This window comes from Amblyomma maculatum, chromosome 8 (genome assembly GCF_055883805.1).
Source record: "Amblyomma maculatum isolate TAMU_Amacu chromosome 8, ASM5588380v1, whole genome shotgun sequence".
Taxonomy (NCBI): domain Eukaryota; kingdom Metazoa; phylum Arthropoda; class Arachnida; order Ixodida; family Ixodidae; genus Amblyomma; species Amblyomma maculatum.
In genome coordinates, this window is record NC_139351.1 from 72,407,826 (window position 1) to 72,421,230 (window position 13,405).

A 13,405-nucleotide genomic window follows, 5' to 3' on the forward strand; every position below is an offset into this window, starting at 1 on the left:
ATTTCTCTGTGCCGCACAAAGTTGCTTGATTCATTTGAAGTTTGAAGTGTTGATGCCAGCCTGTGTTTATACTTTTAAGCCTTAAGCCAGATTTGTGAATTAAAACTGAAACATATACTGAAAAATTCCTTTTTTATGGTTTTTATTATGCAGGTCTGTCTTCTTAATAATGTAGGCACGCTATTTCATTCCATGCCTGATGTCATGAAAAAAAGAAGCATATTGTAAACTGCTTGGAATTATAACTATGAAATTATGGAATACAACAACTGCAATAATAATAATAATAATAATCCTTTTTTATAGCCCTTTATTTTTAATGGTTAAATTTTTTACCACACCTGAGCATACATTGCTTGTCGGTGGGTAGACAGGCAGGACCCAGTAGGGACATCACAGTCCAAAAAGTGTTGCACAAAGAAGTAATCAGAATAGGAGCCAACACTGATGTGAAACAAACTTTTGGATACAAAAAGCAAGAGCAGCAATAACAAGCAAAACAAAGCACTTTTACAATGCTATCAGTGAACACAGGAGGGACATAAATACAAAAGCGGAAACTGAATTTGGAATACCATTATGAATTATTTTCTTATCAATTTAGAGCCTTCAAGGTTTTGCAAAAAGCACTATCATTTTGACAGTTTGTTATAAAGATGTAGCACATATTTGTTTCTAATTATTTTCCAATAATTGCTGTACACTCTTGGAGTATATCTTTCTGTTGCTCTTAATTAATATGCTCTCTCTGTTGACCACTGCCCTGCATTTACTGTCAGTGTTTTGTATTTTCCTTGTAAAATGAATGTTCATAAGAAGGCTGCAGAAAGAAGAGAGATTGGTTTATATTGAATAACAGAGCAACTGTAACTGACAGGGTCACAGGGACAATAGTGTGAAGTGTGATGTGAAATACTAACGAACAATGGCATTTTTATGGATTGTTCATTAGTTTCTAGGGTCTCGCGTATACTGTCTCCAGACTATGCTCACTATCTTTTACATATGTTTCAGTACACATTTTTTTATGAGGAAAGCACTTTCATTGATGTGGTCCAGTGTTTCTGTGGGGATGTGACATGTATGCTTAGTAACTGAATAGTTGCACCGAGCATGTAGTTGCAGAGACTTGGATTTTAAAACAATTCTTGGTTACATGTAAAAGGAGGAAAACTATAAACCATCTGCAAAACACCAGGGTATAAAAATGTGCTGGAAAATTGGGGAGCAAAGTGAAAGTTTAAAACGTGTTTTGAGTTTGTAGAGCGCCATCAGGAAACAGGACACGGACCAGTCAAATGTTGACTGAACGAAAGGGTCTATTCTTCCTGCCTCCAAGTACCAACACTAGAGCTGAGCTTTCCCAGCACACAGTACTCTTCCCTTCTTCTTTTGCGCTACTCTCATTGTCTAGAAAGGGCGAGCGAGGAGCAAAGCGACGAGTGATAAGTGTGTCGGGAAGTGGAGAGATAGTGGTAGAGAGATGAGCGGGCATGAAAAAAGAGGCATCGTCGCGGAAATAATAAGCAGGCTTCAGCCATCGATATCTATGATATACGAGGCGGGATGCCAGTCCAGAACACGAAACAACCTTAAGTAGTAAGGCTGAAGAGAGCAGTGGTGCTGCAGAGAAACATAGGTAGCATTCTTGAGGTCCGATGAGATGCAAGTTTGATGAGTCGGTCCAGGGTGCGGCGGTTCTGGTCGATAGCTGTGGAACACTGCACAAAGAAGTTGTATGTAGTCGCTCGGATGAGGGGCGAAGAATTCAGTAAGGAGGAGTAAGGAGGTTAAGTAAACGAGCTCGGCCGTGAAACAGTTGAGGCCGTGTTCGAAGGTGCAGTGTATGCCCAATAAGATGGTAGGCAGGCCCTGAACCCACTGCGTGGCCGACTTACGGACGGTGAGTGCTTCCTTGAGGTGGCGGTGGAACGTTTCGACCAGTCTGTTGGTTGCTACAAGCTCACTGCAAATAAAAGGAGTGGATTGCACATTTGGCATTGGTTTCAGTGTGACAAAAGGGAACCGTATGTTTTTATGGCAATGCAGCAAGCTGACGGATGACAACCAGTGGTGGGAACTGTTTGACCAGAACACCTCCCGGTTCTACTACTACAATGCCAGCAGCCAGCTGACCGTGTGGCACCGGCCCAAGAACTGCGACATCATCCCCCTCGCCAAGTTGCAGGTGGGTGCCCCACCTCTATTTGTTGCTGGGAGCTTGTTGCCTCCACTCAACTGCCACAAGACTAGAGTTTTATCAGAATAAGTAATGCTGACATTCTAAAAGATAATTCTGGCATTGATTCCCTGTAGTTGTTCAGCTTGGCTATTAATTATTTTAGCGTGGCCTTTGAAAAAGAATGAAAAAGACGCCTTCTTTTCACTGGGGAACAGTGAGAGCTCAACATTTGTTTTTTTTTTTGTAGGCTTTCATATGAAAGTATCTGGCTCTCCTTACATCATACATTTAGTAATAAGGGGCAGTGCTGGCAGCACTGTGTAGTGTGCATCCAGTTTTCTTGTGAACTCTTGGGCTTATGGTTGCACACACGCATGGCCACTTTTCCTACTGTCTTGAAAGGGTGGGTGTTAGTAGATTACTGGGAAATTGTAGCAGTTAGAAAAGGGTGACTGCAATGACTCGTGCACAAATGGTCTGCATTCCATTAGTACCTTGTATGCCATGGTAGAACTTTTTCTCTGTTCCTTGTGTGCCTTAGGTGATGCACACGCCGTTTATGGTGCCACACCGTGCTAGGTGTCTCTTGAGTAGTGCGGGTGTTGCAAAGTGGCTCCATCTATGGTCGCTTTCGGGGAACTGTGCCCACCGCAACAGCTGCGAGCGACGCAGTACGCCAACCCCATTGGCAGAGGCCACCACCTCTAGTTGAGACATCCCAGTGTCCAGTGCACCCTTCTGCCTGGTTCATTTCATGCACTGTTTTTCTGCTTTCATTTTTGCAAAAAGAAGAAAAAAAAAATACCTTTTGTGCATTCTTGTTATTTCTCTGTCCTGCACGCTCTTTGTTCAGTGTGTGCAGACCCTAGTTGGGGTCTTGGGAATGGAATAATTGTTATTTTTTTAATTTGTTTGCACTGCTTATTGGTTGCCCTGAAAAGGCCAGAGCACATCAAGTGATAGCACAGGTGCATGAAGCTGGGAATGAAAAGGGGAGAGGGTCTCAGGGGCTGGCTGTTGAGATGCTCTCTGATTGAACCTTGTTGCTCCCATGAGCCATGTTCCTCTAGTGTTAGTGAGTAAAGATGGTACTGCACGAGAAGGTTAAAAATAACTAGGGCTGTTTATGTTACTATTTAATTGTTGCATGTGAGTACCAAACACCATTCATCTTTTGTAAATTGATAATGCTGCTGAAAGGATAGCAGTAATTTAGTTTAGAGCAGAATATTTTCAAAGCAATATACTTTATATTCCTTCGTAGAAGGACAGGATGTCATGCAAATACCTAACTTGATTTAATCTATATTTCTACTGGGTAATTAAATCGGCTCTTAGCAAGCCTTGTGCTTCGACTTATTTTTGCGCATTGGCTATCATGGCATCAATGAAGGAAAAACATAAAACCCTCTTTAGGCCAGTACAATTTGGTGTTTGAACCCTAAGGAATTACCAGCTTTATGTACATTTTGTATGTAACTTGTAACTCTCAGGAGCAAAAGTAAGAGACCTGCTGTCACCATGTGCTGAACCGTCACAAACTGTGAGCTAGCACCCACCGACAAAGCAGTCTCGAGTTTGAAACCGGTGCAGTGGCCGGTTGAGCGCTTCGTCAGATAACCTCTGTACCGGTCTCAGCTCTAGGGACGCTTTAGGTGGCATGTGCCTGCAGTTCGTTATGGTTCAGCACACAGCGACAGGGGTATCTTACTTTTGCTCCCAATAGCACTGGGTAACTCTGAGGGGTGTCAGATAGTATGAATAACAATATCCAGCCTTACCAATTTCCTCTCAATGGCTGCTAGAGCTCTTTTCGATGCTTCGAAGCAGCCCAGTTTAGTGCAGTGTTCCGGCACTGTTAACACCCTGTAGCCTTCATTACATTGTAGTCCCAGCCACAGCTTTGCATATTGGGTCAACAGCACTGTGCCTTTTCTGGTCACCACACACGAATGTTGCATGCACAAGCAAGTTAATGTTGTTGCTGTGCTGCATCCGTATGGGGAAGATTGGGAAGAGAGGGTTTCCCCAGCTGCCTCTGGCTTGTCTCTTGTTTTTGAATGCCGTGCGCTGGGGGGCTTGCGGTGGGTGTTTCAGACGTTGAAAGAGAGCACAGAGCTCGAAGAGCAGGTCTTGAGGGCGCCGGTTAGGAAAGAGTCCGTGGGAACACAGACCAGAGTAAGTGGCTCCTTGGTTCTCTTATGTTTCTTCTTTTGCCCCCTTTTCTGTTCCGTTTCTCTTGGTAGCCTTTGCTGGTGATAGGGGGGTACCTCAGTGGATGCTTTACCTTCTGGTGCTAGGGTTTCGTTCAGAACTGCTACCAGTCATTTGTTTTTGATGAGTTATACTTAGTTCACCATATAAATAATCAGTATTTACCATCTTTATGGCCAGAGAGGGTTAGCTAGGACAAGAGCATGGTCTGTGACAAGTTGACGTTGTTTTGAAGCTGACAACTCCAACAAACTTGTGGATAATGGTTAACACAAGCCAGTCTAATTTTACCTAAATGGTGAGGTATCTGTATCCATAGCGTGTTGATTGCAATTGTGGTGTCAAATAACATGCCCAAGTGCTTTCTCTTGTGAGCCAGACAGAGTTGCTTTTCTTCACCTTTGGCACATTATTCATGTGCAAGAAGCGAGTTGTCGTAATTGTGACCAGCGGGAGAGAATTATAAGATTGAGCAGGTTGAGGGCATTGTGTTTCTAACTGTAAATACATTTCACTAATGAGGTGATGGGCTGCGCTGTCCAAGAATCATGACCTAATGAACCATGAAGGCAGCACATATTGAGGCATCCCCACACATACATGCAAGAAGCTGCTCCTTTGCTCAGACAGTGTGGTTATGTTTTGCTCTGCTGGTTTCTTTTTTCATTTTTTTTTAAATTTCTCACTTCTTTTCTCTTTCTTTTCTCATTCTGCCTAATTTTTGCATGAAGTGTCATGGTTTTGATTCTTGCCTGCCTTGTTTGTGGAGTTTGCACACCTTGAGGTCTGACGGCACATAGATTGCTCGTAATTCATTTCATTTGCTGGGTTCTGTAATATGATCTCAAAGGCAGCGACTGGCAATACAGAAATCTGATTTCTGTGGCTTGCTGTCCCTTGGGAACTCAGGATACCTTTTAATTTGAATCTCCGCCATTTTTAATTTGAATTTGTAAAGGGGTGAATTACAGCCTTGTGGAAGCATACCAGGAAAGTATATAACTGGTTTGCTCAGAATACAAAATCTAGGCTTAAAGTGAACAAATTTGAATTGTTTTTTTCATATGGAATTGCACTGGGCTGTCATTGGGTGTCTGATGTTCTGACATGAGAAACGAAAGCAACTTTGTTCTAAAGTTGCATGAGTAACTCCATTGGCAACAGAAGGTCCACTTGGAACTGGGTTGGACAGAGACCACAATTAATTTGGTGTCATTTTCATAGGTCACTGATAGCAGCGGAGGTTAAAAGTGTAAGTATGGTTGGTTCTTTTTCTATCTGTTGTCCAGTCTACCTGATGAGTCCTGTTTGATTGCGGCTATTGAGTATTTACAGCAGCACATTAACAGAAATATAGAGTTCTCTGTTTGAGTAATCCACTGTTCAGGAGCAGGTACCTGTTATTAATTATGAGATTTATAGAACAATCCATTTCAGTAGTACTAACACAGGTTTGAGCAGAGCGCTGTACAGGGTCATCACTTCTTTAGTGAACACAAATATACCATATATTGAATACAGTGAAATCTCGGTTAGATTTTCGGCATAATATATTTCTTTTCTTTTTTTAATTCCCTGCCGACACCCTGTGAGAGGTAATGCATTTTGACACAGCTAATATGATTGTATTTCTCTGTTGATGTGGATAATATTGTCGCGAAAATGTATGAAAAAACTTACATAGCTAATTTCACCTCCAAAGCCCTGTATACATGGAATCGGCAGAGTCGGGTCGACTAAGTCTGTCGAGTAAAAAAAACAGTTGTCGGGTTCATGTATACGCAGTCGGGTCGAACAAAATAGGTGCGGAGCGGGTCGCGTTAACTCGCTTGCAGGGGGTAGGTTAACTCGCTTGACCCGCTTGTCTGAAAGCATGTAGACGCTGTCGAGTCAGGGAGTCGAGTTATGGTGAACTCTGGGATCAAAAAGTCTCAGGAGCGGCGAGGAGCGTCAGCAAAGTCAAATGCTTTTTAGTCCTCATCAATGATAAAAAATAATAAATGAAGCTCTTGATAGTAAAAGGCAACGGAATCAATTATGAGTAGGAAACTTGCGCAATACTGCGATCTGGACGCTACCCGCCGCTGTGATACTTACTCGCTAGAAAGCGAGTTCATATAGACATCAACCGGGTCGAGTAATGGTGTCCTCGCTTACTCGACGCCTACTCAACCCGGTGCTGTCGAGTCTATGTACGCAGGGCTCAAGAGGCAGCGAAAACATATTAGCATAAGGAAGTAGTAACCGCAGTAATTATAGCGGTAATGGCCAATTATTCAGTATTTGCTCACATAATGACCACCCCCCTACCCCACACACACATTTTTGCCTTTGAGATTTTACTTTGTTTTGAAATTGTTGGCAGAGTGCCAAGTTCCAGATGGTCTTAGCGACTTTGTCATGAGTCCATAGCTAAGCGATGAAACTGTGGACTCATCTCTAGAGTTCCAGAAGAGCATGTTTCTGCACATCGCGAAACAAAATGTGCTACGTAGAGTATTTCAAACCGCTTTAATAAAGTTACGTTCTGTGTCAAGTATGTTTCATTCGCAATGTTTTAGGGTCTGTTTTGGATAAAACTGAGAGCTTCGAGTATAATAACTCAATTGTCCTCGAGAATCGTATCAACAAAATTCTGCTGTACTTGGTAACTGATGGGCAGACATTCTTGTGTTTGCAAAGCACTATCGCACTCAGGATGAGTTAGTCCGTGACAGCACTTCTTCAGGTGTTCCGCATGGCGTAGCTCATACTGAGCGCGACAGTACGTAATATGGACATTGGCATCATGTGACACTCTGCAAACCTTCTAATTCATCACATATTCCGGTGGTCACCTTTGGGCCAGTATTGATGCTACTCAGTATGTTGAACAAAAGTGTAGTCACTCTGGGATAGCTTTGTGTTGCGACTTAAAAACGTATGTCTGTACACTGCTAGCATGTCAAAGTATTCAAGGAAGATTGCTGCTCCTGGGTAATAACGGCCCATGGCTTCAAGCCCGAGTAGATGGTAGTCGCTTATCAGTGGCATAATTTGGTTGGTGTTCAATTAGCCCTGGCAACATTGTATGGTCTTTGAGGGAAGTCGGTCGTTTTGCTACCTCCTTCACTTCTGCCGCATAAAGCTGTGCTCACCCGACACCAGGGTGCCTCCCAGGCTCCTACCGCTTTTATCTCAAACCTCGTGTTGCTGGACGAATGCTGCAGGTGCGGGAGGAGCCCACAACATGCACTGTCTCCACCCAAACCAGCCCCGCCCCATCGCCAAGGCAACATCGCAAGGTAGGGGACGTCTGACTGAACGTTTAGCAGATATTCTTCAATGGAGAAATTTTCAGTAAATGTCAGCAATCCTGCGTTATTGAGATGAATGCATAGCTTTCCGTTGTGGTGGCCCCCAAAAGTAAAAAGCTAGAAAAAGATGAAAAAAAAAAGTTCACCTCAAGTGTAAGCAACCGTTCATCAGGACTTCCCTCTGTTGTTTGTGAAGCTTTCCATTTCACAGTGCCGTTAATATGCACAGCAGATTGGGCACAGACAATGTCTTCAGAGTTGGATCGTTTGTGAACATTGTATTACACCATTTTTGCATTTTTATTTTTTGGCTTTGCTAACTATGACACTGTCTCGTGTTATAAAAAAAAAGGCTGGGAAGTGCCAGTACTCTTCAGTTAGTACTAATAAATATGTTTCACCACAAACAGTATGCTGTAGCCCACAAAAGGTGTCGTGGCAAAGTGCAAGCACTGCTTGACAAGAGTGGTTCTGCATAGCTTTAGATCTCTTAGACTTCTGGAATTTTAGGACAACACATAGATTGATGAGAGGCCGAAAGAATTGGTCGAGTGAGCGAGTGAAGAAGCCTTATTGAACAAAATGTCCAGCGTCGGGCTGAGATCCGTAGTACAGGAATCCCATTGGTGAGGCTTTATTGACAGATTAACTGTTGGCGAGTGTCAGTTGTAGCAAATCGTTTCCACTGCATCCTCCGCTTGGCCTTGTATATGCAGCGGGAGGCATCACTGCGGTGTGGCGCCCAGCTGCCTTTGCACCACTACATCCTGGAGCAGGCCAAGCTGTTGGGCTATCGACTGGACCTCTTTGAAGATGGCTCCTCCTCGTCGGCCTCCTCGGCTGCCGGCGACTGGGGTCACGACAATGACGACGAGGAGGACTTTGCCGACGACGAGGCCATGAGCGCCCCTTCGTCACCCTCCTCCTCCCAGGATGAGGGAGACGCTCACGACGGGGCTGTCAGCCGTTTCTCAGGTGAGGACCCATGTGCACGTTTGAGGTGGTAGTTGTGCTGGTTGTAAGTGAATTCTTGACTCCCACATTCCGAGCATGACGAAATGTCTAGAGGCTTTATGTTCACTTTTTGGTTCGTTCGCTGCGTCGATCCTCTTGCAAAGTGGTACTGAAATTTGAGGTTCAGCATTTGGAATACACTCAACGGGTGCCATTTATATAGACACTTACACAATTATGAGTTACTCATAGTCTGCAGCATGAGGCCAATATTTATAATGAAAATGCACATTCACAGCTATCAACAGGGGATCAAAAGCATGCTGCAGCTATATGGTAACAATGAACTTATGCTGCAGAGATGGCCGCATTAAGTGATGCCTTGGAGCAGTGGAGAAAAGGGAACAAATGCTTTAACCACAACCTAAAAACTTGGATTTCAAAAGCAAGACTTAGAAGTGTAGTGCGATTGCGCACAGCTTTTCACCGCTCTGCACTTCCTCATTGGTGGGCTTCAGTAGACAGGGGTGGAAGTGCTATGCCAATTGCGCCATTCCTGCGCCAATCTGACCTATTGCGTCAAGTTGTGCTTTGGGCGTCACTGTCCTTTTGTTTTGGTATGGCATCACACTGTTAATACAAATATGTCCCTGAAATGCATCCGCATTCTGCTTCCTGCTGGTCATGTGCAGTTTCACAGCACTGAGCGCTTCGCCACAACGCTTCATCATGTTGTGCGGTAAAGCATCCTGAAAACGCAACGGGGCCATTAGAGGCATCAATACAACTGAGTTGCACTGCGAAAGGGTAGGGAGCTTTTAACATTTTGGCGAAATCCTTCAGCCTTGCCAGAAAGCAAAATGCTTGACAAAACTGGAAAGAACTCGTTTTCACTTAGGTTTCGTCTCAAATGCAGACAGCTGTCGTGCAAGTGTTCATCAGACAAAATTACTGCAGTGCTGTTATAGAAAATTGTTCGAGTCAGTTCGATAATTCGAACGTAAGGTTTATTTGAACATTTTTTTCGCTCCATATGAGGTCAAACTAAATAGAAATTACTGTAACAGGGAACAGAAAAATGTGCTTAGTAGTGTTTAATGCCGTCTGCCTGTTCCAAAGTGCTCCGAAATAGACCGTACATTGTTCCAAAAATGCTCTGGGACTTTGGCCTTTGTGCCCTTAGATTGCTGACACTCGGTGTGCGATGGGTGATTCCACGCACCATGCAGAATATAGGAAAGCGAATCTCTTCTGTTTGCCACAGTGTCGCACATGTTTTGTAAAACATGGAACCACTGTTATGCCTACAACATCTGGTGTCCAGATAGGCAAGTGCCGTCAGAGCCCGGTTGTGTTCATCCAATTGGGGTGGTGCTGCCACCTTCTAGGAGTCACAAGAAGTATTACATAGATAGATAGGGATGAGGGGGAAGGCAGGGATGTTAACTAGAAAGGCTTCCGTTTGGCTACCCTGCATTGGGCAAAAGGGACTAGATGATTGAAGAGGGTGAAAAAAGGGATGGGGAGCAATGTCACAATTTTACTCAAGCCTGTGGCTATCAGGTAACAAAACAGTGCCTTGTGTTTGCAGACAGCTGTCGTGCAAGTGTTCATCAGACAAAATTACTGCAGTGCTGTTATAGAAAATTGTTCGAGTCAGTTCGATAATTCGAACGTAAGGTTTATTTGAACATTTTTTTCGCTCCATATGAGGTCAAACTAAATAGAAATTACTGTAACAGGGAACAGAAAAATGTGCTTAGTAGTGTTTAATGCCGTCTGCCTGTTCCAAAGTGCTCCGAAATAGACCGTACATTGTTCCAAAAATGCTCTGGGACTTTGGCCTTTGTGCCCTTAGATTGCTGACACTCGGTGTGCGATGGGTGATTCCACGCACCATGCAGAATATAGGAAAGCGAATCTCTTCTGTTTGCCACAGTGTCGCACATGTTTTGTAAAACATGGAACCACTGTTATGCCTACAACATCTGGTGTCCAGATAGGCAAGTGCCGTCAGAGCCCGGTTGTGTTCATCCAATTGGGGTGGTTCTGCCACCTTCTAGGAGTCACAAGAAGTATTATAGATAGATAGGGATGAGGGGGAAGGCAGGGATGTTAACTAGAAAGGCTTCCGTTTGGCTACCCTGCATTGGGCAAAAGGGACTAGATGATTGAAGAGGGTGAAAAAAGGGATGAGGAGCAATGTCACAATTTTACTCAAGCCTGTGGCTATCAGGTAACAAAACAGTGCCTTGTGTGCCCTGAAGGCAGTCAGCTGTCTTGGCCACGGACCAAGGATCTTATCTGCCCTTAAGAAGCAACAATTCTGACGATCCAGCGCACAACGCAACTCATGCCTTTCACTCGCAAGTGCAGGGCATTCACAAAGATGATGCTCAACTGTCTCTTTACAGCCACAATTTTCACACGCAGGGCTGTCGGCGGTTTCAATCCGGGAAGCTTATTTGTTTGTGAAAGCAACATCGAGCCATTAATGGCACAGCAACGTTGCTCCTTGACATGCTGCCTAATCGGGAAGGCGAAGCCGCAGTCCAGGGTCCAGTGCCCTGAGGCATCGGTTGCAAAACTTCCCCGTGTTCCACAAGAAGCAATAGAAAACTTGCTTCTAAAACCATTTTGCTGAAAAAAAGAAAACTACCTAATTTTGTTCTTTGGCATGCTGCATGGTTTACAAGGATGCACTTTCATGCTGCTTTCAGTTTCTCTGCCCAATTGCAGTAGAGGTGTGCGAAAGTTGATTTTAATCTTTATTGGCATGCTCTCGCAAAGGCCCACAAATGCTTATTTCTGTCCTTGTTATTACTGATTTTAGTTTGCTTGTTACCAACACTCGTGGGGTATTAGTAAAATCTTGTTGTTACAAGAGACACTCGGTTATAAGAGACACTTCAAAACGGTTTGGTTGGTTTTCCTATGTTTGCCATGTTAGCAACATTACATACAAGAGACACTCTGTTACTAAGGGCAACTTCTGCAGGTCCCTAAAGTAAATTCTTCGCTATTTATAAGATACATCCAGGCACGCTCATGCAACACAGCTGACTTGTACCAACTCGTATGTGCGGCAGTTTAGATTTCCTTATATAAGTTCTGTTCCATATCAGTGTCCTGTTTTGTTGCAATATGTCAGGAATCAAGAAGGAGTGCCTCCTCTTGACTGGGAAGTCAAAATGTCCCTGTTGTTTCAGTCACACAGGAATGTGGCGACAGTGACTGAAACAGCAGGGACATTTTGACTTCCTAGTCAAGAGGAGCCACTCTGATTCCTGACATATTGCAACAAAACAGGACACTGATAGGGAACAGAATTTAGTGAAGGAAATCTAAAATGCCCCACATGCGAGTTGGTAAGAATTTTTGGTTACAAGAGACCTTACAAGAGAAATCTTTTTCGGGTCCCTTGAGCGTCTCTTGTAACGAGGTTTTACTGTATTGAGGTGTAGAGTTTATTCGTTTATTGCCGACCCTTAAGAGATATTATGAGTTGTTCAGATAGCTGGTAATGCGGCGTTATGGCAACGCGCATTGTTTCCTCGCTTTACTCTGGCAGCAATGCCTCTACAGACTTGGATTTGACTCCATACAATCTGAATCGGATGACTGCTGGTCTTCAGAGAATGATAGCTCATCTGCAGACAGCAGGCCACATTCTTTTAGTTCCAGCTTTGATCGTACTCTTGATAAATATTGGAACATTTTTGTGCTTCGGAGCGATGCCATAACCAAAACATTGTCTTACTCCTGTTGTTTGTTCAGAATTAGCAATAAAGGAAATTGACTGTATGAGAAGGGTTTTTTTTTTTTTTTTTCGATTCGACCATCGGATGGTTAAGGGGCACTGGGAAACACTTTCTGGCTAGTGTAGTCTGCTTGTTATAACTACGTCATTTGGTGGCATAACAACTATGCAAAGAGCGACACGCATGTCACAGAGTTACAGTGTTGAGTCTCTGTAGTCACCCTTGCCACTTCAATCCCTCTTGTGGCAGCTTGCGTGCCCTACCCAATTCTTGCATGCCATTGTGCAATGAGGGGAAACAAGCAGAGGCTGTTTGGTTCTCAGCAGAGAGCGACAATGGCAGCTGGACATCGGGCTCTCCCGTGGGCCACCCGGGATCCACCCAGCACGCTTCGCTACGGCGCGTGGGCCACTCACGGCCCGATGGCGGAAGCCTGCTGGAGAAGTCACAGGTACACTGCATTGACCCAGTAGGTGCAGCATTTAACTGCCGAGGCCAAGGTTGCTCATTCAGTATTAGCCACAGTTCCCGCAGTTTAATGAAGAAAGAAATACAACGGGACCTGTCCTGTTGCAGAACACCATGGGGTCAAAAGTAATCCAGAGCCCCCTGCTAGAGGAGGCTTCATAGTCCGCAATGTTAGCTTCGTACATGTATTTCTCAGGAAATTGGGGTGGTACCTCTGTGTAGCAAAGTGTGCAATGAAAGAATGGGTGTGGTAGAAGCGGTGCAGTCTCCTAGGCACTGTATCATTTATCGTTTAGTAAGATGAAGGGAATCTCCTAGTTCTTTTTTTTTTTGTGGAAAGCTGCTTGCCGTAGAACGTCTTTTGGCATGCATACCTTTTTGACTGTGTCCCCACAGCAGGCCAACTTCCTCCGGTCTTGCCAGCTTTGACTCAAACATGAAAGCCTGCTTTGTGAAGGGAATGCATTGACCGAGAAGGTGTGCGAGCTTTGCCAGTATTACAAGCCACGCACGAAATGGCATATAGGCTT

The 13,405-nt window shown here is 44.2% G+C and overlaps 1 protein-coding gene across 3 annotated transcripts in view; it reads left to right on the forward strand.

The window, feature by feature from the left end:
* Nucleotides 1–13,405, forward strand: part of LOC146181503 (rho GTPase-activating protein 39-like) — a 38,926-nt gene that overhangs the window by 4,481 nt on the left and 21,040 nt on the right. For 2 of the 3 annotated variants that reach the window (XR_014700213.1, XM_084576559.1), the window contains exons 3-7: nt 2,050–2,188; nt 4,280–4,360; nt 7,606–7,680; nt 8,409–8,667; nt 12,731–12,858. Coding sequence is in view for 2 of the 3 variants with exons in the window: in XM_084576559.1 (XP_084432685.1) it covers nt 2,050–2,188; nt 4,280–4,360; nt 7,606–7,680; nt 8,409–8,667; nt 12,731–12,858 (682 nt within the window). In the remaining variant the exon portion in view is untranslated. The remainder of the gene's footprint in view (nt 1–2,049; nt 2,189–4,279; nt 4,361–7,605; nt 7,681–8,408; nt 8,668–12,730; nt 12,859–13,405) is intronic. The other variant, XM_084576560.1, reaches the window with a different exon arrangement.